This window comes from Psammomys obesus, unplaced genomic scaffold (genome assembly GCF_907164565.1).
Source record: "Psammomys obesus unplaced genomic scaffold, mPsaObe1.curated_primary_1811, whole genome shotgun sequence".
Classification (NCBI taxonomy): Eukaryota; Metazoa; Chordata; class Mammalia; order Rodentia; family Muridae; genus Psammomys; species Psammomys obesus.
This window is the reverse complement of record NW_026588752.1, coordinates 5,555,446-5,578,391: the sequence shown is the minus strand read 5'-3', so window position 1 is coordinate 5,578,391 and position 22,946 is coordinate 5,555,446. Positions and strand designations below refer to the sequence as shown.

The 22,946-nt window shown below is 54.1% G+C and overlaps 1 protein-coding gene across 1 annotated transcript; it reads left to right on the top strand.

Moving 5' to 3' along the window:
• The first annotated feature begins 6,345 nt into the window (after positions 1-6,345).
• Mmp25 (matrix metallopeptidase 25) lies at positions 6,346-17,592 on the top strand. The gene is made up of 10 exons (XM_055604823.1): positions 6,346-6,603; positions 7,019-7,151; positions 8,973-9,108; positions 9,195-9,484; positions 15,019-15,195; positions 15,273-15,354; positions 16,274-16,356; positions 16,643-16,795; positions 16,887-17,144; positions 17,288-17,592. The coding sequence occupies exons 1-10, from the start codon at positions 6,346-6,348 to the stop codon at positions 17,566-17,568; spliced, it is 1,851 nt and encodes a 616-aa protein (XP_055460798.1). The 3' UTR covers positions 17,569-17,592.
• Positions 17,593-22,946: the final 5,354 nt, after the last annotated feature.

Sequence of the window (22,946 nt, the reverse complement as noted above, 5' to 3'; positions counted from 1 at the left end):
TGAGATAGATCCAGATCCATACGTTTGGATTGACTTTGTACCTATTAGCAGCTAGGCAGACTCACACACACTGTTTTAGAGTCAGTTTATTTACCCATTCTTCTACCATTTCTTTTCTTTCTGTTTTGAGACAGGGTCTCACTAGCCTGGAAGTTGCTGTGCAGATCAGGTTGGCTTCAAACTCACAAGGATCTGCCTACCTCTGACTCCTGAGTGCTGGGTTCTTCAGATTTTCAGTAATGTGAACATATCAAGGGCTAGAAATATGGCTCAGTAGCTGCTAAGGCAGAATGTATTAGGTACTGGGTTTTGTCTCCAGCACTGCATAAAATCAGACATGGTAACATGTGAGTTTAAGCCCAGCCTGGTTGTCAAGAAAACTTGTGTCAAAAACAAAGACAATAGCAGGTGGTCAGGTAGGTGGCAGGGAGGAAAGACTTTAATAGCAGGAACAGGGGGATCTCAGTAGTTCAAATCCAGCCTGGTCCACCCAGGGAATTCCAGAACAGCCAGGGTGGTTACAGAGAAACCCTGTCTAGAAAATAAACAAAACCAAAGACAATATTTAATGAACATCTCTTTGGACACATGGGAGGAGGGAGTTCCATCTGTCTTATACATAAGGGTGGAGCTAATGGGTGGACAGTTTCAGGATCTCTTGCTGCATAATAATTACCTTACAACCTAGATGCTTAACAACCTTGTTTTTGTTTGTTTGTTTGTTTGTTTGTTTGTTTGTTTTTGGAGGGGACAGACCAAGGCTTTTCACATGCTAGGTAAGAACTCTTTAGAGTCATACCCCTAGGTCAATAAATCCCTCACAGTGGGGACGTTGCCAGAACTCTGTCTGGGGTTCTTGATGAACTTGCAGGCAGATTGTGCTAGGTGTGTGTGTGGTGAACTCAGTGGAAGGTCTCTCCACACCCACAGCTGGTGTCTGGGCTGGCTGGCTAGATCAGGACAGGATCAGCAATTAGATGCCACCTCGTAAGTGGCCAGGAGTTTGCCACCATCCTTCATCCTCACCTCAAGACTTTGCCAAATGTCAAGTACAAACTAGCTCCTGAGCACAGGTTCCATTCTTACCCCATGATAAGGATCCCGACTCCATCTGGACTTACTGTTTGTCATTTGTTCTTGAAGCACACTCTCTTGTAGCCCAGGCTAGCCTCTAACTCACTATATTGCTGAGAATGACCTTTGAACTTCTGATCCTCCTGCTCTACCTACAGCATTCTGGAATTATTCGGGAGCACCACTAAATCCATTCATCCAGTGCTGGGGATGGAATCCAAAGCTTATTGAATACCAAACAAGCCCTTTGCCAATTGGGTTTCCACCTTTCCTTCTTTCTCTTTCTTTTGTTTTTTTCTTTCCTCTCTCTTTCTCTCTCTCCTTTCTGTTTGTTTTAAGACTGAGCTTTGGGCTGGAGAGATGGCTCAGTGGTTAAGAGCACTGGCTGCTCTTTCAGAGGTCCTGAGTTCAATTCCTAGCAACCACATGGTGGCTCACAACCATCTATGATGAGATCTGGTGCCCTCTTCTGATATATATGTAATAAATAAATAAATAAATAAATAAATAAATAAATAAATAAATAAATAACAAATAAATAAGTGAAATCTTACAAAAAAAAAAAAAAAAAGACTGAGCCTCAGAGCTCAGTTGTGAAGTCCTACAGGGCCTGGAACTTGCTACGTCGTATTGTAACCCACTTAAGCCCTCCAGCCCCTCTGTTGAGCCCTACTGTAGTTTTTAGCATAACTGTGGCTCCTCTGTTAACAGCTGCTTTAACCTTCAGCATATCTATCAGAAGCTATTTTGCCTCCAAGTCTCTACTTTGATGAAATGAAGTTCAAGTTCTTATGCCCTACAGACCTGAGGACCAGGATACAATTCAATAGTTTAATACTTGCTGCTTAGAATAAAACAATAAATGATAAATGCATGTTCCGCTAGAGTTAAAGATGGCGAAATCCTGCTACATCCCTTACTCCCAGCAGGCTGGAAAGCCCCCGAGAGCTCCCCAATCCTAAATCCCAGCCAATCAGATTAAAGTGCTTTGTCTAGCTACCTAGATATAACACAATACACTTGGAACAAAATCGATTATGGTCAGTTTCCGTTCACCGTCCAATCACCCTCCATTAGTCTGGGTCTGGTGCTCGAGTAGACAGCGTGAGGCTATTCCTGAACCCGTAGATCGGGCTAGCCACACATTCACAGATATCGACCTCCTGAGGGCTAGAATCAAAGCTCTGTTTTTTGAAACAGGGTCATACTGTGTAGCCCTGGCTAGCTTGGAACTCACTATGTAGACAAGGCTGCTCTTGAACTCACAGCAACCCCACCCCCTGAGTGCTAGGATCAAAAGCTTAAGCCACTGTGCCTATTTCTGTTTTGAGACAGGACTCGATGGACCCCAGGCCATCCTCAGACTTCCATGTTGTTGATAACGGCCTTACCCTCTTAACGTTTTTAACTTCGTTTTCACCTGCGTGTTGCTGGTGTCGCCCCTGTGCGTTCATCTGTGCGCCATGCGGGTGCCTGCACAAGGAGGCCAGAAGAAGGTGTCGGAGTCCCTGAACTGGAGTTTCTGACAGTGCTGGGAATTGAGCCCTGGTCTCCCCCCCTTCCCCCCCTCCCCCGCTCTTAACTGAGGAGCCATCTCTCCAGCCCTGACCTTGAACTTTTGATCCTTCTGCCTCCAACTTCCAAGTGTTGGGATTACAGGTGTGCCGGACAATACCTACTTACTTACCTCTAACTCCTTTTTATTAAAGGCTGGGCTCACGCCAAAATAAAGTGTGTGTTTGCTCTTGTCTTTAAGACTTTGAGGTGCACACTTGTCCTCTTGACACTCCTGCTGGGGCAGGAGGATTGCCGTGAGCTCAAGGTCCAGTGCAGGTCTCAGAATGAAATTCAGTTGTTTTTGTTTGGTTTTGTCTTTCAAGACAGGGTCTCTCTGTGTAGCCCTGGCTGTCCTGGAACTCATTCTGTAGACCTGGTTGGCCTCGAACTCAGAGATCTGCCTACAGGGTGCTGTGATCAAAGGTTTTTTGTTGTTTGTTTGTTTTTATCGTCACCACCGCTTCCACCCTGCATTTTTAAAGCAATTCCGTCTTTAAAAAGAGCACAGGAACAGCCAGGTGCAGCGGCACTCGCCTGTAATCTCGGAAGGCAGCCGGATAGATGTGAGTTCGAGGCCAGCCTGGTCTACCAAGGGAGTCCAGGACAGCCAAGGCTACGCAGAGAAACCCTGTCTTGAAAAAAAGAACCCAAGGAGTTGGAGATGGTTCAGCAGCTGGGTGCTTCCTGCTCTTCAGCCCCTGTCTTCGGAGGTTCACATCTCCCTATAACAGAGATCCAGGAAATCCGATGGCCAGTTTTTACACCACCCTCCACAACACAGGCGCGCACACACACACACACACACACACACACACACACACACAAAGTAAACCTTAAAAGGCTAGGCCAGCCATGGTGGCATCTGTAATTTCAGAACTTGGGAGGCAGACACAGGCAGCTCTCTGTGAGTTCAATGCCAACCTACATAGTTAATTCTAAGCTAGCCAAGACTACACAGTGAGACCCTGTCTCAAAAATAAATAAGACAGAGGCCGGCTGCCACTTGGCAGGGACGGGCTGCTGATACCCAGGGGCCCGCCAGTCTCCAAACCACGAGGTGCCGGTGAATAGAGCACACCCAGAGGCCCACCTGCCACGCGGCCCACCGCAGCGGAGCTCCTACAATGTGCAAGGATGTGGTGGAGAGATGGGAGAGAAAGAGAAGCAGAGAGGTTTGAGCATCATGAAGAGTCAGGGGTGGAGAGTAATAGTCTGATGTATGCAGCCTGCCCTGAGGCCTTGGTGAGGTCCCAGCCGGTGCTGTGCTGATGGCCCTGCCTGGGCGCATGGCCCTGCCTGGGTGCATGGCCTTGCCTGGGTGCATGCCCTGTAGCAGCAGGGTCTGTGTTGATGTCGGTGGCTCAGGTTACTCCTAATGACCATGCAGAGATCCTTGCTCTGGGTTGCCACCTGGGACCATGTTGATGCCCAAGTGCTGTGCAGAGCTGACCCTGCCCCTCACTGGGACTCTGGAGAGCTGAACCCCCCTCTTGCCAGCTGCAGCACTCAGGAGAGCGAGCCCCTTCACCTTGACTGGGCAGCACAGAACCTCTGGCTCTGGTGGTGTGGGTGCAGGCCAGCCAGGTGGAGGGCATGAGAGCAGGAGATCGCCCTCTGGTGGTGTGGGTTCGGGAGCGCTGGCGGGCTGACCAGCTCAGCGGCCACCAGCCCAGATCTGGGGCTTTGAGCTGGCCCACCCCAGCCTCTACCCCATCTATGAACTGCTGGAGTGCGTGAAGGGGCCAGTACTGCAGATGCCAAGCTGCCGGGTCTCCATGACACCGGGCAACAACAGGATATCTGGGAGGAGTCCTGTGAGGACCCAGTATTGACAGAGCAGCAGAAGCCTTGAACCAGACCAATGACTCTGCAATGGACATTTGCAAGTATAGATGTGTGGACAAAAGGGTGTACTGTGAGCCACAGCGGGGCACTCTACAGCTTCCACGCCGAGATGCTTTTATGTTTTGCTTTGCTTATTTTTATTTTATCTTTGTTTTTGTTTTGTTTTGTTTTGTTTTCTTCTGGGGGAATTTGTAAAGGCGGAGGGAAGATATGAAGGGACCGGGGAGATGAGTGGGATTGGGGTATCTGATGGAAAACTCACAAAGAATCAACAAAAAGTTAAAAATAGAATAAAGAACGTTGTGGGATGACCTCTGTATCTGCATGCCGACTCTCTCATTCCCATTGTTTCCTGCAAGGTCTGGACGGTGACGGTGGGATTAGAGGGAGGTGCTTAGGGCACCTTGAAGACAAGCAGAAGGCAAGGCGCACCCGGGGTGACCACGTGACAAGGTAGCCCGAGGTCTCAGGGGAAGCCTGAGAGCGTGCTGGCTCTTCGACCTTCCAGGACTGTGAGAAAATGGATTTCTGTCTGTCACCCGGTGTGTGACATCTGTCCACAGCTCTGCAGAGTACAGGATGCCACTGTTTTTGTTTACATCTGCTGCTTGTTCATCCTGCCCACTATTTTTGTCTAAAAAGCAGATGGGCCGGGCCCACAAGCCTGTAATCCCAGCGCTCATGAGGCAGAGGCAGGTTAGCCGGGTCTACAAAGCCAGTCCAGGACAGCCAAAGCTACACAGAGAAACCCTGTCTCGAAAAACCAAGATAGATAGATAGATGATAGATAGGTAGATAGACAGACAGATAGATAGATGATAGATAGGTAGATAGACAGACAGATAGATAGATAGATAGGTAGATAGACAGACAGATAGATAGATAGGTAGATAGACAGACAGATAGGTAGATAGATAGATAGATAGAATGCAGACGAGTCTCCTCCTGCTGCCCCGGAGACCGAGCTGTCAACACACACTCTTGGACCACTTCCCTTCTGACTTGGGGTCTGCAGCCTGATCCCTCTCACTCCCCTCATTCCCCTTTTCTAGTCTCCCATCTCGGTTTCTCTGGCTGGCAGGAAGGCTCTGCTGGTTTCCGGGCTGTAGCCCTTCCCTCAAGATTGTCTCTTTTCCACCTTGTGTTGTTTCCACCTTTTGTGTTTAAATACCTAATCCCTGGGGGGCGGGGCATGAGGTGGGAACAGGACCTAAGTTTGAGGTCTAGAGGTGCCCTCGTCCTGTGCTTGGAGCCAAGCCTTGCACATCTAGGCGGGTCGGGACAATGGCCCGGGACAACCACACTGGGCCCGGCTGGGTTCCTGCGGTGAAAGGAAGCTTTGGAAGTCAAGCCTGCCTGCTGCCTGGGGTCCCCGACGCAGGGCGGCAGGATGTGGGGGGGAGGGGAGCTCCGGCCGCCCCTCCCCCGGCCCACGGTGCGGAGGAAGCAGAATCGAGGAAGCCTGCTCCCGGAGTCCCTACAGAGCGCGGATCTGGGAACAGAAACTTTCAGACGGAGGCCGTGAGGAGAGGGCACCCCGCCTGGCTGGCCCCACCGCTAGCCCTCGAACTCCTAGGAGAGTCCCTGGGTCCCGGTGGAGAGTCCCCGGCCCTGCTCTCGGCTGCGCCGGCTGGCGACACGCCCTCCCTAGCCCCGCCCTCAGCGCGCCTCCCGGAGCCCGCTCCGCTCCGGCTTCCACTAGCAGGTGGGGCAGCTGGCGCCGGGCCCGGGCTGGACAGCACCTGGGGGGCCAGGCGAGGCCGCCGCGGTGGACTCTTCCCCGGACCTCCGGCCCCCGCCGCGCCTCCTCCCAGCACCCCCCCCTTGCCAGCCCCACCCGGGCCCCGGGCTCTCAGCGCGCAGCCCGGGATGCGTCTCCCGGGATCCCGGACCTCCTGCGCCCAGCTCCACTGCCCAGCGTCGGCTCTCTCGATCTCCGCCGGGTCCCCGACCTCCTCGAGACCTCCAGGGTGGCCGCAGTCCGGGCCCCTTCGAGGGACCCCGCGGCCCGTCCGGGGCCTCGTGCGCCCGCGGGCGCTCCGTCTCCGGCTGCTGGCGCTTCTGTGGGCTCTGCTGCCGCCGGCGCGCGCTCCGAGTCCCAGCGCGCAGGACGTGAGCCTGGGCGTGGTGAGCTGGGGTCCGCCCGCTCCTGGGATCACAGGGAGCCCGGGAAAGTGGAGGGAGCGCAGCTCTGCGTCGGAAGGAAGGAGGGGGGATTGGCTTCAGGTGTCCTGAAGAGTGCCGGCGGGGGGGTGGTTCATGGGGCTCTGGATTGCCGGTTCTACCTGGAGGTTTGCTGACTGGGATTCGCAAGTCCGGGAAGGAGCTGAAACGGGAAGCAGGGTCCATACAGCCTGACAACCCCAGGGCTGGGGGCGGGGGGGCGAGGACCGCGGCTGTGTGTTTTGGGGGAGATGGGTTCTACCGTCCAGCCTACGAGCTCTCTCTTTCTGGATCCCCTGGAGGGCGGGACTTTCAGACAGTGGTGAGAAGGGGAAGCCCCGCCCTTTTAGGGTTTCACCAACCTTCTCCTACGGCCTAGGACTGGTTGACTCGCTACGGCTACCTGCCGCCGGCGGATCCTACCCAAGCCCAGCTGCAGAGCCGCCAGAAGCTGCAGGATGCCGTCAAAGTCATGCAGAGATTTGCCGGGCTGCCCGAGACGGGCCAAATGGGTAGGTAGCCCGCTTGCTTCTGGGATTGGCCCGCAGTCTTTAAACCGCAGGGAGTGCCTGAATCCCAAGAGGTAGGTCTGAAGATGGTGGTCTCGGCCCCAACCCAGACCCTGGAAGCCTGCTGGCATCCGGGTAACCTTTCCCGGGACTCTCACGGGCCAGGCTTTGTCAGGCTCCGATGCAGCAGGGATAGAACAGATCTGGTCCCCATTCTCTGGAGGTGACATTCTGAAGGAGAAAGAGACAAGTCAAGAGCGGATGTATACGGATGATTTCAGATGGTGCCACTCTGATGCTGAGGGCTAGTCTGATTAGGGTGGGCCACTGATTTTGGAGACAGTCTTCCTACGAAGCACAGATTGGCCTCGAACTCATGATCCTCGTGCCTCAGCCTGCGTGCTGGAATTCCAGGCCTGTACCACTGCATCCGGCTGAGTAGGCTGCTCTGAAAGGTGTCACGTGAGTTTATAAACTGAATCAGAAGTATTCTCAACTTCAACTGTGGCAGGCAAAGTTTATCTGCCTGGAGTGAAAGGCAGGCTGAGGGGTTTAGGCAAGAACCGGGTCAGGTGACCTGGAAAGAGGTTTGTTCCAAAGAAACCAGGGGGAGGAGGGCTCAGAGGAGGACAGCAGCTTCGCAGGGTTCTGTTGTTTGTTCTGTTGTGGGGGCAGCTCACGCTTTAGCCCCACCGAGTAGGTGGGGTACAGTTAACCCGCCTTTGTGCTCAGCAAAAGGTTTGGTCTTAAGCTTCCTTTGTTGACTGATTGGAGGGTGGGTGGAGAAGGGGAGGAGACGTTTGCAGGTGGTGCTGGGAGGTAGGGTGGGAATATGGAAGAAGCTGAGTTCAGGGGGTGGATTTTGGAGGTATGACTGAGGGCTCCCCCGTGGAGTTAGATAGAAAGGCAGAGGGAGCTCAGAGAACCTTCAGTCTCCACAAGACAAAACCACTCCCGCTGGCCATTCATTCCCACACAGCCTAGAACGGGTATACCATCACTGCATACGCTTGGCTACTCTTAGCTGTAGCCACCAGTGAGACACGGTTTGACCTCACCTGAGGGTGAAATGACTTCTGAAAGGGGGGTGATCTAGAAAGGGGGTTTCCAGATAGACGGAATTTGAGAAGGGGAAAGAAGACCCTGGCTGGTCCTCAGCCTTTGATCAGCAAAACCCATGAAGACGTAAGCCAGGCAGGGTGATGGCTGCACAGCCCTTCAATCCCAGCACGTAGGAGGCAGAGATGCAGGTCTTTGGGGTCACTTGAGGAGTGATGACCAGGGTTGAGCTCTGTTCTCCCTGCTCACGGGTACACATAGGTGCCCCTATACACACACACACACACACACACACACACACACAGTCCCTCTGGGGCTGGAGACGTGGTACAGAGACCCAAGCTGAAGCCTCTAAGTGCTCATACAGTGGCCAGTGCACCCATGGTCTCTCGGAGAGGGTGTCCGGCCTAAGCTGGCTTTCACAGTGCCTGTCTGGATTCGCACTCAGTGCCTGTCTGGGTTCACACCCAGGCTGTGAAGTCTTACCCAATTTCTTTCCCTCTTAAAGATTTATTTTTATTTTATGTATTTGGGTGTTTGGCCTGTTTGTCTACACCTCACGGAGGCCGGAAGATCCCCTGAAACGGAGCCATTGTCAGCCACTTGAAGGGCGCTAAGACAGAAGCTCCTCCAGAAGAGGGGCCAGTGGTCTTAAGCGTTGAGCCACCTTTTCATCTCCATTAATATTTGGGTCAATTGCTTAGTTGGTTGGTATCATCGTGACAGACTGACCTATGGCACACCATGCCTTGCTGTCCTCCACAGACCCGGTGACAATAGCCACCATGCACAAGCCCCGCTGCTCGCTGCCTGACATCCTGGGGCCTGCCGGGCTGGTCAGGCGCCGTCGTCGCTACGCTCTGAGCGGCAGCGTGTGGAAGAAGCGAACCCTGACGTGGAGGTAGGTCTTGGCCTGCCGACTAGGCCCCAGAGTTGGCTGGAGGGCCATTTCCTCCACGGTCACCGGATCTTCTCCTCTCTCCTCAGCATCCAGTCCTTCTCCCAGAGCTCGCAGTTGAGTCGGGAGACCGTGCGGACCCTCATGAGCTATGCTCTGTCTGTCTGGGCTGTTGAGTCAAACCTCACATTCCAGGAGGTAGATTCTCAGCATCCGGAGCCTGACATCCTTATCCACTTTGCCCGGGCCTACCACCAGGACAGTTATCCCTTTGACGGGCCCGGTGGTACCCTGGCTCATGCCTTCTTCCCTGGGGAGCACTCCATCTCTGGAGACACTCACTTTGATGATGAGGAGACCTGGACCTTCAGGTCAGAAGGTAAAACTTTCCATCTTTAGAGTGGCCCCTCTTCAGGTCGGCCTGGGCTGAAGAACTAGATTTAAAGTAATTGACTGAGGAAAGCTGTGATGTGATATAGTATAGCACAGTGGCACCCTGCTGGTGTAGCATGTAGGGGTTTAATGTGTCAGTATGTACACACACACACACACACACACACACACACACACACACACACAGCTCTAGTCCCAGAACTCATGAGACAGAATCAGGTGGCTGTCTGAGTTTGAGGTTAGCCTGGTCTACATAGTGAGCCCAGCCAGGGCTATAGTAGGGGCCTGCATCCCAAACAAACACACACACACACAAACAACAATAAAATGTTTCTTAATTTTATGTGAACGGGTGTCCGGTCTGCAGGCATGTCTGTGTACCATGTACACCGCCAGGTTCCCTGTCAGGAAGCCATTAGAGGGTGTGGAACTGGCATTGCGTATGGGTATGATACCCCATGTGGGTGCTGGGAACTGAACCTGGGTCCTGTGGAAGAAAAGCCAGTACTCCTAACCGCTAAGCCACCTCCCCAGTCCACAGCCTCCTCCGCCCAAAAATCTTTTAAAAGTAGTTTCCCCCCCCCCCCGAGACCTGGTCTTATTATTGTAGCCCAGGCTGGCATTGAGCTCACTGTTCTAAGCTTACTATTTAAGCTCTCCTAAAAGAGATTTACTTTAAGGAACTGTGACTTATGAGGATTATGGGAGCTGGCATGGCCAAAATGTGTAAGGCATGCCAGACCCCTGTTAGTCTTGAGACAGAGTTCCTTCCCTCCCAGAACCCTCCATGTCTGCCCTCAGGGCCGGTCTGCACAGGGGTGGCTTCACGGAGAACAGATGGTAGCCAAATCTCCAAAAACCTTCACAGCATCATCTGGACCGGTGCTTGGTCAGTCCACTGAGGCACAACCAAATCAACTCAAAATTCCCAGTGCAGAGGCCTTTCAGGCACACAGCTCAGAGCTGGTGTAAAACAAACAAACAAACAAAAAAAATAAAAATAAAAATAAAAAACCACCAACACTGGGAGCTGGAGAGATAGCTCACTGGTTAAGAGCACTGTCTGCTCTTCCTAAAGGACCAGGGTTCAATTCCCAACACCCTCATGGCAGTTCACAGCTGTCTGTAATGCTGATTCAAAGGGATCTGACACCCTCACACTAATGCACATAAAATAAAAAATAGATTAAAAAAAAAAAAAAACACCTCTCCATCCATCAGTTCAAGCAGAAGGGCAGCTGGCACTTACCACACACTTACACAATCACCAAAAATCACAGCGGAGGAAGTTCTCGGCTTGCGCTTCCTGAGGAGGGGCAGCCCAGTGCTCTTGGGCAGGGCGGGCTTACTAGAAGTGGTGACACTTTCTGCTTCTACGAACGTCGGAAGTGGTGGCACCAAGGCTAACAGCAGATGCTCGCCATCCCAGGGCTTGAACAGCTGGGTCGAGGGCATTCTGAGACTGAGGCCAGCTGAAGGCACGGAGCAAGACCCCAACTCAAGACAAGCACCCTTACTTTAAGACAGAGTTCTAAGCCGTGTGAGGCACACCCATAATCCTAGTACTTGGAAGGCAACATCGGGATTCTAAGCAAGTCTGAGGCCAACCCGAGGCTACATAGTGGGATGAAGGCCAGCCTCGGCTACAGAGATTGATCTTATTCATCTGAAGTGCATAGGTACAAGGGACACAGGGAGAACAGGCAAGCCAGCCAGGTGGCTGAGTGCCACGTAGCCAGGGGTGGGGCCACTGAGGGGAGATGCAGTCTGGAACACCCATGCCCTCAGCGGGAATGATGTCCCAGGTGACTGTGGGCCCTACACTGCGAAGGGTTTTGAAAAGTAAGCAGAATTTGAACAACAGGATTCAGGAAGCGATGAGGACACATCAAGGAGTTTTGCATCCTAGAAATATTCCTGGATGCACGGGGAGGCGGAGAGGAGGAGAGGAGAGAGGCCGAGAGGCAGGAAGTGGCCAGAGCCCAGGTGAGAGACTGGGGGCTGACAGTGGAGGGCTAGCTCGATCTGAGGGAAGTCAGAACAGGCCCAGGACGAAAGCTGACTAGATCCCCTGGTGGCAAGGAGGATGAGCTGAGGCCCAGGTTCAGCTGGCACCCTGGAAGGCTGCTACTGTTATATTAGTGCACACTGGGGAGGGAGCATCGGGCAGGCGGGGGGGCGGGTGAGTACAGGTCTGGGTGTGCTGGCAGCTCGGGCATGCTCTGTACAGGCGGCACAGAGGGTGCGCACCCCCTCTAGAACTTGGACTCCTAGTTCTGCCCTATCAGGTTCCCCAGGTAGAAATTCTTTTTTTTTTTTTTCCCTGCCTTCCTCCCTTCCTGTACTGAATCCCTAATCAACCCTGCTCCCCCAGCCCCCGCTTTTTCCCCCCAGACAGGGTCTTTGTGTGTGTGTGTGTGTGTGTGTGTGTGTGTGTGTGTGTGTGTTGCCTTGGCTGTCTTGGACTGACTCTGTAGACCAGGCTGGCCTCAAACTCACAGAGATCTGCTTGTCTCTGCCTCCCAGAGTGCTGCCATTAAAGACCTGTGCCCCCGCGGCCCAGCCAGATAGAAATTCTTAAGCAAGTAATTTCTCAAGGGGAAGGGTCCTCAGCGGAAAGGGAAGCAGGAGGGGGGATAGAGCCGAACAAGGACGTGGGGCCACTCTTCTCTGCTGTGTATTCCTCGGTCATTTGCTGTGCTGAGGAAGGAGGGGGGAGGAGATGGTGGGTCTGCTTGCTGCCCAGGCTCTGCGGGCACTGGCAGCCAGTCACAGACTCTGACAGCAAGGCAGCCGCTGCAGCGCTTCGAGGCTAGAGATGCAGGCCAGGAGCTTGCGAGGACGTGGCAGCGGCTCTCGCACGGAGCCTCGCCTCCCCAGCAACTAGCTCAGCTTCAAAGCTAAGCCAGTAGGTCCCTCCACTTTCGGTAAGTAAAATGACGCTGCCCTGTTGCACCGTTTCCTCGGCTGAGGGGGGACGTAAGAAGGGCGCCCGCTGACCGCGTGGTTTGTGTTCTTCCTCCTCCTGAGCCCCTGTTGCAGTGCCGCTGACTGCAGTGCCAGCTGCTCTCGGAGCCGAGCCTTCGGAGAGGGGTAGGCGAGGTTGCCCGGAAGGAAGAGAGGAGAGAATTTGAAAGTCAAGAACAGCAATGGAGAGCCTCAAAGTTAAGAAGTAGTGACCGGGGAGGAGGAATTAAGGGAGATGGAGAAGTGGGTGTGGTGGTCCATGCCTATACTCTCAGCATCTGAGGGAAAGGCAGGGTGGCCCACACAAGGGAGGAGCCGGTGGACGATCTGCATAGAGAGTTCTAGGCCAGCAGGCAAGAGACGCCGTCTTGGAAAAGAACCCAAACCTTAAGCAATGGAGGTAGGGAGAAGACAGGCTGAAATGTGATGAATAAGAACCAGAGGAAGTGGTTAGACATAGCAACACCACAAACAAACCTTGATTTTGGTTACGTGGGGACAAGAGACCTTTTTGTGCCTGCATGCTCCGAGGGTGTTGTGCTGGGAATCAAACCTGGACTCTACACTCGCTGGGCAAGCGTGCTACCAACTGAGCTATACCCCCAGCCCTGCCTGTCGTGATGACATAGGAGGCATACTTGCCAGCATGTGTCACATGGAAGGTGGGGACTGAATCTGGGTCCCGCCTTTGAGGGGCTGTGGACCTAGAATAGAGGTTGAGAGGATCAAAGCAGCCACCTTTTAGGCCAAAGACAAGAAAGACAGTTGGCGATGGGGACGCTGCACATCTCCCACCAAGGTTCTCGGGGTTAGTTAGGAGATGAAGCAGCTTTCCCTGTCTGCACAGCGTGAGAAGAGGTGCTGGAGGGGGTTCCTGGCCCTGGAAGCCAAGTTGCCCCAAGAGATAAGGAAGGAGAGAGAAGAAAGCGATGCCCTGGTTGAGACACCGGGCTTCCTGTTTTCTCAGTGAAGTGATTCGGAGCAATAAGCTGCCCGGCAGCCAACATGGAAGTTCAAGTGTAGTTTGGACAGGTTCCTCCGCAGACATGAGCTGCCAAAGGGCAGGGCCACAGCAGGGCACTCGGCCTCCATCCCAGCTCTGCGTCCAACCTTGATGCCTCTGTTTTCCCTCCTAAAACAATGAAAGACTGAGGTCTGAGGTGTAATGAAGTCCAGCATTTGCTGCTCTTAGGATCTGCCTAATCTGCCAAGTATCGTGGCATGTGCCAGTAGTACCTGCACTTTGCATCAAGGTCTACCTGGTCTGCAGAGCGATTAAAAGTCTAGCCAGGACCACATAGTAAGACACAGGCTTATAAAAAAGAAAAAGAAAAAAGAAGTAAGCTTTTCCTTGTTATTTCTCTTGTGGTCTCAGGAGCCGAGGGCAAGTTGCTCTTCAGCTCACCAGTCATTTCCAATAATCTCACATCCAGTGTCATTAATACTGGTTGGAAACCGTGAGGTAGAGCAGCATTCAGAAATCTGGGCCTTGGGGGGATTGCCTGCCTCTGGTAGCTGTCTTAGTCTCTTCCGGGCAGGGCTTTTTGTCAGAGATCGATGAAGCCAAGCCTGAAGAGGCTCTGTGCTGACCTGGTGGATCCCCAGGGAAGAAACACTGTGGTGGGAAGAGATTGGGAGTGAGGCTGGGCGCCAGGGCAGCGCGCTGTGGTCCGAGAGTGCCTGTTGTGGGGAGCTCTGTCTTCTGAAGATAAAGGAGGGCTGCGAGTCGGAGAGGCAAGGCCCTCGGGAGAGGAGATGTGAGGTCTGGGAAATGACCTGAAAATGTGGATCTAAGGACTAAGGATGGGAGGGAATGGAATCAAAGAGAGCCTGAGCTGAAGAAGGTGGGTGGAGTGGGAGTTGGGGTTTCCTTTTCTCCCTTTTCTCCCTTTTCTTTCTTTCCTTCCTTCCTTCCTTCCTTCCTTCCTTCCTTCTTTCTCTCTCTCTCTCTCTCTCTCTCTCTCTCTCTCTTTCCTTCCCTCCCTCCCTCCCTCCCTCCTTCCCTTCCTTCCTTCCTTTTAGAAACAGTTTCTCTATGTAGTCCTTGCTAGACTTTAATTTATAATGTAGACCAGGCTGGCCTCAAACTCACAGAGACCTGTCTACCTCTGCCTCCCAAATGCTGGGATTACAGCGATGCCCCCACCACCTGGCTAGAGTGGGGATCACAAACCATAGGCTGAAGTTGGGCGGGGTGCTCTCCAAGCACCGGGCACCCCAGGTTCCTGCCTCCTGAATTTTTATACACAGTTTTCTTTTCCTGGTGAGGGACTACAAAAGCATAAGGGGACCTTTCTAATGTCTTTTTGGATTTCTTCCACCCCATGTCCCAATATCACTACTGGCAAAAAGACCTCCTCAAAAACATTTGCTGAATGGGTGGAGGAATACAGGAATGATGCTACTATTCAGGAGGGAGCAGGGCAGAGCGGGTGGCGTTGTTCCCACCCCAGGGGTTCCCGGGTCTTCCTCCTGGACAGCAGGCCCCCGTCCCCGTGCTCCTCTCCCGATGCACGGTGACCTCAGCTTCAGCCTTCTTTCCTCTCTCCCCAGATGACAAAGGAATTGACCTCTTTGCAGTAGCAGTTCACGAGTTCGGCCACGCCCTCGGGCTCGGCCACTCTTCTGCCCCCGGCTCCATCATGCGGCCCTTCTACCAGGGCCCAGTGGGCGACCCTGACAAATACCGCTTGTCCCAGGATGACCGTGAAGGACTGCAGCAGCTCTATGGTATGGGAAGGGGACGCCCTGAACCAGTGCCAGGTAGCAGGTCCGGGGAACCCATACCGGTCTGACTCTCCCCACAGGAAAGGCATCCCAAACTCCGTCCAAGCCCACAAGGAAACCCCTGGCTCCGCCCCCCAGGCCTCCAGTCATGCCCCCTGACAGGTGAGTGCCCTATCAGCCGTGTGAGCGTTCTCTGGCTCAGTGTCCTCCACTGCAAGGGGCTGGACATGCTGGAGAGATGGTTTAGTGTTTAGGAGCACTTGCTGCTCTGTCAGGGGACCTAAGATGAGTTTCCAGCCCCCACTTCAAGCAGCCCACAACCACCTGTAACTCCAGCTCTGGAGGATCTGACTCCTTGTGACCTTCTGGGAAACCCACACACCTGTTGTTTACACAAACATAATTAAAAGTTACACAGAACGAAATAGCCCTTTAGTGAAGTGGCTGAGTGAGGGCCGTGTAAAAAGCCAGAGGTGTAGGTCTGTCTCCGTCACTCAAGGAGACAGAGACGGGCAGATTCCTGAAGCTCATTGGCAGGGCCAGCGCTCCAGTTGAGCAAGAGAGCTGGTGGAAGCCAGGTATGGGGTGCACACCTTTAATCCCCAAATTCGGGAGGTGGAGGCAGGCAGGGGTCTGTGAGTTCAAGACCTGCCTGGTCTACATAACAAGTTCCAGGACAGCCAGGGCTACACAGAGAGATCCTGTCTCAAAAATCAAACACAAGGGTCTGGAGAGATGGCTTAGAGGCTAAGACTGCACTTCCAGAGGTCCTGAGTTCAATCCCCAGCAGGTGTACATGCAGATAGAGCACTTGTATGCACAAAATAAAATAAATAAATAAATCCTTAAAACAAACACACACACACGTGCACACACAAACCCAAGAAACAAGGCAAAGAGCAGCCAAGGAAAGCAGGGATTATCAGCCATTATGCACATGTATGCACCAGTACGCACACGCACACCAGCGCACAAAGGACAGGGGCGGGAAGCGCTCTTCCATGCCAGACTGAAGTTAGCGAGCGAGCGAGCGAGGAACAGTGGCCCCGCCTCCCGCTCACCGCCGCTCCTCCCTCCGCAGCCCCTCCACGCCGGTGCCTGACCGCTGCGAGGGCAATTTTGATGCTATCGCCAACATCCGAGGGGAGATCTTCTTCTTCAAAGGTCAGTCACTCTGGATGGCCCTTGCATCCGCATACAAGGCTCCTTACACACTGAAGTGACACGCCCAGGCTGCCAAGTTTCCTGGGGAGGTGGGATTGGTGGTGGTGGTGATGGTGTGTGTGTGTGTGTGTGTGTGTGTGTGTGTGTGTGTGTGTGTGTGTGAATTATCTGGGCAAGCCACGAACTCGTGTTCCTCGAGTGATCCTCCCCCTGCCCAGGCACTCACCGGATCGGATAGAGGGACATCAGGGAAGGAACCAGGTCACATTCCCGTCTCCCCCCGCAGGCCCGTGGTTCTGGCGCGTCCAGCCCTCAGGCCAGCTGGTGTCACCCCGGCCCGCTGGGCTGTACCGCTTTTGGGAGGGGCTGCCAACCCACGTGAGGGTCATCCAGGCCGCCTACGCCCGACCCCTGGATGGCCGAATCATTCTCTTCAGTGGTGGGTAGGGGTCGTGGGGACCGGCTGGGGCAGGTCCGTGGAGCCTTCCCTCCCAGGCCCCTCCCTGGGTTACCAACGTGACCCCTTCCAGGCCCTCAGTTCTGGGTGTTCCGGGACCGGCAGCTGGAGGGCCCGGCGCGGCCCCTGGCTGAGTTCGGGCTGCCCCCGGGCGAGGAGGTGGATGCCGTGTTCTCGTGGCCTCTCAACGGCAAGACCTACCTGATCCGGGGCCAGCGGTACTGGCGGTACGACGAGGCGGCTGCGCGCTTGGACCCCGGCTACCCTCGCGTCCTGAGTCTCTGGGAGGGGGCGCCCCCTGCCCCAGACGATGTCACCAACGACAACACAGGTGCGGGAGCGCCGGGGGCCTCACCTGCAGGCTGTGGGAAGGGGGCGGGAGGATGGAGGAGAAGGGGTGGCGTGGGGGGGGGGTTGGCCCGCAGCTTTGGGGCAGGCCTGGGCCGGGGCGCTGAGGTCCCTCCTCCCCCACAGGCGACACCTACTTCTTCAAGGGCACCCGCTTCTGGCGCTTTGCCAAGGGCAGTGTCAAATCTGAGCCGGACTCCCCCCAGCCCATGGGGCCCACGTGGCTGGACTGTCCCGACCCCAGCTCGGGTCCTCGAGTCCCCACCCCCTCGAAAACGACCCCCCAAACCAGAAGCTGTAATTGTCACTGCGAGCTCAATCAAGCCTCGGAGCAGCTCTTCTCCACGCCCCTGCTGCCCCTGCTGCCCCTCCTGCCCCTGCTGGCTGGAGCCCTCTTTTCGTGCTGAAACCCGGCCCTTCCCAGCTGCAGGGAGCCGGGTTCCCGCAGCTGGGCCTGGCCTAGGGGCCCGAGACGCCTCGGAGCCTCTCTGTCTGCACCCCCGGCGGGACTCAGGGGCACAGAGCCGGGCGGTTCCCCGCCGGAGCACCCGGACACCTCGGGCGTCCCGGAGCCGGCTGGCGGTTGGCGCGCGGGGGCTGTGGCCGCAGTCAGGGCGGCCGCCAGGAGGCGGTGTGCACCCTTCTCCGCCGCCGAGGACGCGGATCGAACCCAGCGCCCGCCCTCTGCTGTGGCTCCTCGAAGGAAGGGGACAACGCACCTAGGCTGTGAGCTGGCTCCTGCCGAGCTGACTCGCTTTCTGGGGATGTGCGCTCCCGATTCTCCACAGCTGGTCGTACTGGTGACATGCGGTGACGGCAACCTGCCTAGACGGTTAAACGGGACCAAGGTCGAACCCCAGTACCCCCTGAAGCCGATGAGTACGTTTCCGAGTCTTCTTGGCATGCTCTCCCACAGGGCAGGGAGGTAGGGCGAGCGCTGCTAACCTCCTCTGAGCGTGAGCTTCAGGTCCTGGCTGACGTCAGCGGTGACGTGGATGGGATTTCTCCGTGTTTGGCCCCGCTGGTGTCATTTCAGGCCCCCCCCCCCTTCTTCCCAGCACACAACCTGGAGGTTCACCCCGAACTCAGGACTGCCTGATTCAGTTGGAAGGGAGCCCGCCGGACCCGCCTCTGTCACCAACTGAAAGGAACATAGGTTCCTCTCAGCACAGCTTGGCTCCCACCTGCACGGTGCTGCGGGAAAGGCAGGACCCCTCAGCGATGCTGTTGCTGCCGCCTCCTCCTCCTCCCCGTTCCCCTCCTAACATTTTAGTTTTAATTCCGTGTCTGCGGGGATGGGGGTGGGGTGCCTGAGATACAGGAACCTGAGGGGACCAAAGATGCTGGATCTTCTTGGAGCTGGAGCTGTTGTGAGTCAGGGACGTAGGGCTCAGGGCCTCTACAAGAGCAGCTTTTAACCGCTGAGCCCGGCTGCAGTCTCTCCCATTGCCTTCTTGGCACTCCCAGGGTGAGGAGCGAAGTCTGAGGCAGCTTCCTTCAACCCAGCTTCCTCACAGTCATGACCTAGATCATTGCTTCTAGAATAGTCCATATCAGATGGGAATTGTTGTTTTTCTTCAAGGCTGTGTGTGTGTGTTGGGGGGGGGGGGGGGGGCTGGCTGTCCTGGAACTCATCATGTAGACCAGGCTGACCTTAACTCACAGAGATGTGCCTGCCTTGGCCTTCCCAGTGCTGGGATCAAAGGCGTGTGCCACCACCATTCAACTTCCCATCGGTGTTTGGGAATGCAGATTCTGGGCTGGAGACATGGCTCGGAGGTTAAGAGCACTGGCTGCCCTTCCAAAGGTCCTGAGTTCAATTCCCAGAAACCACATGGTGGCTCATAGCTCATCATCTCTATAACGAGATCTGGTGCCCTCTTCTGGCGGCAGACATACATGTATTCTGTATAAATAATAAATAAATAAATCTTAAAAAAAAAAAAAGTGCAGATTCCATTCCCTTCATTCTGGGGAAGTGACCAGGAATCTGTACGTTAACAGTCTGGGAGATGTGAGCTGTGAGGGACTGGGCACTGGTCTTCTCAGAGCCCTGCCTTCTCTCCCAGGGACCACCTCTCCTTGCGTTCTCGAGATTCTTGTTTCCTTGAAGGAATGAATGCAGTCCAGGCGTTGGCAGTTTGAGTCGTTCATTCAGTAAGGCAAAAGAACCAAGCTGGCCAAGCAGAGCCCTCTGAAAAGAGATTGAGTGGGCTACCCCAAGGTGGGAAGCAGCCTAATGGACTCAACCAGTGAGGTTTTATTATGCATACCGATGAGGTGGAATATTTATTGGGTAATAGGACCCTTTCTCCTCAAATCATGGTGGGCCAAATCTTCCTTTTAGGATAATTCCATTGTTAGCTCCACAAAAGGGAAGGGGTGTCCAAAGGATTCAGACCAGTTGTTGGCACAGGTATATAGGTTGAGGGTCCTTGCCGGTTAGTTTGGGGGGGGATGTGAGCTTCAAGGACGTACAAGCACAAGGGGACAGGCTGACTGTCAGGAGGCAGTACCAGGATGCAGCTGTAGTTTCCCCTCATCGCCCTCGTCCTGTCTGCAGGATGGTCTCTGCTGGACTCTGGGGGGATTTTAGAGAATCATTTCACTCGAAGATTAGTGTGGGGCCCTGCTGGATAAGGCTGAAGTCTCTGGACAGCCAATTGTCTGTGCTCGGTCTATGATGCTAGACTCCCTTTTCCAAGCGGGGTTCCAAGAGTCTCCCCTGATCTGAGTGACCTCAGGTCTTGCAAGGAGGCAGGTCCCTTCCCCATAAGGAAACTGCTCTAGCAAGCATCTAGGAATTCCGAGAAATGGCTCCCCTGCTAAGGCTTAGTCCCTGACCTTCAGCTGGACTTGGAGACCTCCCAGGCCCTACATTGGATAATGAAGTGCTGTATTTTCCTTCTTGTGTCAAGTATCCCTGACCCCCTGGAACCAAACACATTCACCCTCGAAATCTCTCTCTCTTCCCAGGGTTTACATTGCCCTTGGTTAAACATGAATAAAGGTTTGCGCTTTCTCACTTCAAGACTGTCTGAGATTCATCATTTATCCTCTGCTGGGTCACTTCTCACCAGGTCTGCCCTCTGCCCTCCGGCCTGGGTCTTGCCAGGCCTGTGTCTTGGCTGCAAGCCGACCAGGCAGGGGCCTTGGCCTGCGCCCCTCCCGTACTCAGCACAGAGCTTGACCGAGAGCTGTAGCACTTTGCTGTCGCCTCAGGCTCTCACCCAAGCTTCCATTGCCACCATCGATCTCAAACTGTAACACTCTGTGGAAAACCTTTTCCACACCCTGGCTTAGCACACTCGGCCTCACCCTAAAGAGTTCTAGCTGCCCTGAGAACCAGAACCATGTTCTCCGTCCAGACGCCGAGTTCCAGGACCCCAGCCAGAACCCAGGCCCTGCCTAACAACTGTGTACTGTGTTACCGTTAGATGAGTTAACGGTCTGTGAAAGGCCATCAGAGCCTTGTGTGATCCCTCGCTGGCCTTATTGGCTTCCAGTTAGAGCCTCAGACTGAGGCCATATTTGTTGGCTTTTTCCGTAGAGCTCTGTTCTGATCCAGTCAGCTTCGATAATTCATGCCCAGTTGCAAACGCTCTTATTTTTCATCTTCAGTTTTGATCGGAAGCATCCGCATGGTGGTATCTCCAGTTTCAGGGCATCGGTGCCCTTTTCTGACCTCTGCAGGCATGTGGTACACACGTCTACACACATATACATAAAAGTTAAATCCCTTCCCAGAGGGCTGGGATCTTAGCTGACCTCCCTCAGCTCTGTCACCTTTTAAGATTTGTTTTATTATTTTTTTATGTGTCTGGTGTTTTGCCTGCACATATGTCTGAGCACTCCATACATGCAGCATCCCTGGAACCCAGAAGAGGGCTTCAGATCCCGGGTACTAGAGTTGGAGACTGCTTAGCCCCATGTAGGTGCCAGGAATTGAACCTTGAGTCCTCTATAAGAGCAACCGGTGTTCTTAACTGCTGAGCCATCCCTCAAGGCCCTCTTGGTTCATTTTTAAAGCAATGTCTTTTCTTAAATTTTATTTTATTTATCTATCTATCTATCTATTTATTTATTTATTTATTTATGGGGTAGTCTTTCCATGTAGCCCTAGCTATCAGGCTGGTCTTGAACTTACAGAGATCTGCCTGCCTCTGTCTGCAGAGTGCTGGGACGAAAGGCCTGCACCATTTCACCAGACCTTATTCAGGGTCTTGTTATGCAGTGGAGGCTGACCTCAAACCCAAGATCTTCCTGTGGGACTACAAACATGAGCAGCTTTGTTTGGATGTTTTCTTTATTTTTCTGACAGTGCTAAGAATTTAATCAGGGGGCCTCACACGTCAGACGGAAGCTTGCCCACTTCGCTACCTCCTGTTCTCATTTTACCTCCCTGCACCTGGCAGACCTTGAGCAGGCCTCCTCCTTCATTAGCCTGCCCACCAGGGACTCCAATTACGCACACCAGGCAAGGCACCTCACGCCGGCCCCCTAACAACCCAACATAGCGCCTGGCACACAGAAGGTGTTTGACATATAGAGCGTAGCTCCGCAGTGCCCACTTCCTGCCTCTTATTGACTAATCCTTTCTGTTTGAAGTTCCCTTCTCCAGGGCCTTTCATGAAATGAAAGGATTCTGTGACAACCGGGTAAATTTCTATGTCCCCACCTTCCCAACCTCCAGAGGGCTGTACCTCGCCCAGGGCTTAGAGCTTGCCGCTGGCTGGGCCCAGGAGTCACCCCAGGGTTGGGGGGCTTCTCACTGTTAAAGCATAGACACAGCATGTGGGGTTTCTGATTTAATACCCAGCAACACGTGGGCACAAAGGCCAGTTTGTACTTCCCCTATTGCTGTGGTCAGCTCTTGTACAGAGCCCCGGGTGGGGCCCAGTTCCTGCTAAAACACAGCAGGGTTTCAAGGAGGCCTCCAGGAGAAACTACACAGCTTTTTCCTTGAAAAGCAGCCAATTACGGAAAACAGGAAAGGAATGTGACAGAAGTTCTAAACTCCTGCTTCTTCCCCTTTCCTTTTTTTATTTCTCTCTCTCTCTCTCTCTCTCTCTTTTTGGAGACATAGTTTCTCTGTAAAGCCCTGGCCATCCTTGAACTCACTCTGTAGACCAGGCTGGCCTCAAACTCAGAGATCCACCTGCCTCTGGCTCCTGAGTGCTGGGATTAAAGGCGTGTGCACCACCACGCTTTTTTTCTCTTTGGAGACAGGGTTTCTCTGTGTAGTCTTGGCTGGTTGTCCTGGAACTCACCCTGTAGACCAGGCTGGCCTCGAACTCACAGCGATCTACCCGCCTCTGCCTGGGACTAAAGGCCTGTGCCACCACCATGCTCCTTCCTTTTTCTAACCCTGCTTTTGTTGTTGTTTGTTTTGTTTTTTAAACCACAAGTCATGTGACTTACAGGCTGGGAGGTAGCTGAGACTTCCTGATGTGTGACGTCCAGGTATAGGCCAATGCCCGAGCCGGCCTTAAATTAGAGGATTATGGCTGGTCGCCTGGTCTCAACAGCCCAATCGCCTTGCTAGCAGGCTTTGTTCAATTGCTGGCACGCTCAGTTTGGGAAAGGATCCACACCAAGTTTCCCGGCGTGCCCCTGGATTCCATCGTCATGTGTTCCAGGAGCACTGGAAGCCTGAGGTGCGGTACTGGGCTGACTTAGACCCCTAGGCCCACAGTGCCGGACCTTCCGCCCTCGGCTGCTTCTCCCTGCTGGCCACCCTTGCCTTCCCAGCCTGCTGGAGGGCCTTCCGCAGCCACAGGGGGAG

What these genes read in the sequence shown, in the direction of transcription:
- Mmp25 (XM_055604823.1), top strand. Translation starts at nt 6,346, where the DNA reads ATGCGTCTCCCGGGATCCCGGACCTCCTGCGCCCAGCTCCACTGCCCA. An exon ending in AAGCGAACCCTGACGTGGAG is followed by an intron (nt 9,109 to 9,194) that starts GTAGGTCTTGGC and finishes CTCTCTCCTCAG; the next exon opens with CATCCAGTCCTTCTCCCAGA. An exon ending in CCAGTCATGCCCCCTGACAG is followed by an intron (nt 15,355 to 16,273) that starts GTGAGTGCCCTA and finishes CTCCCTCCGCAG; the next exon opens with CCCCTCCACGCCGGTGCCTG.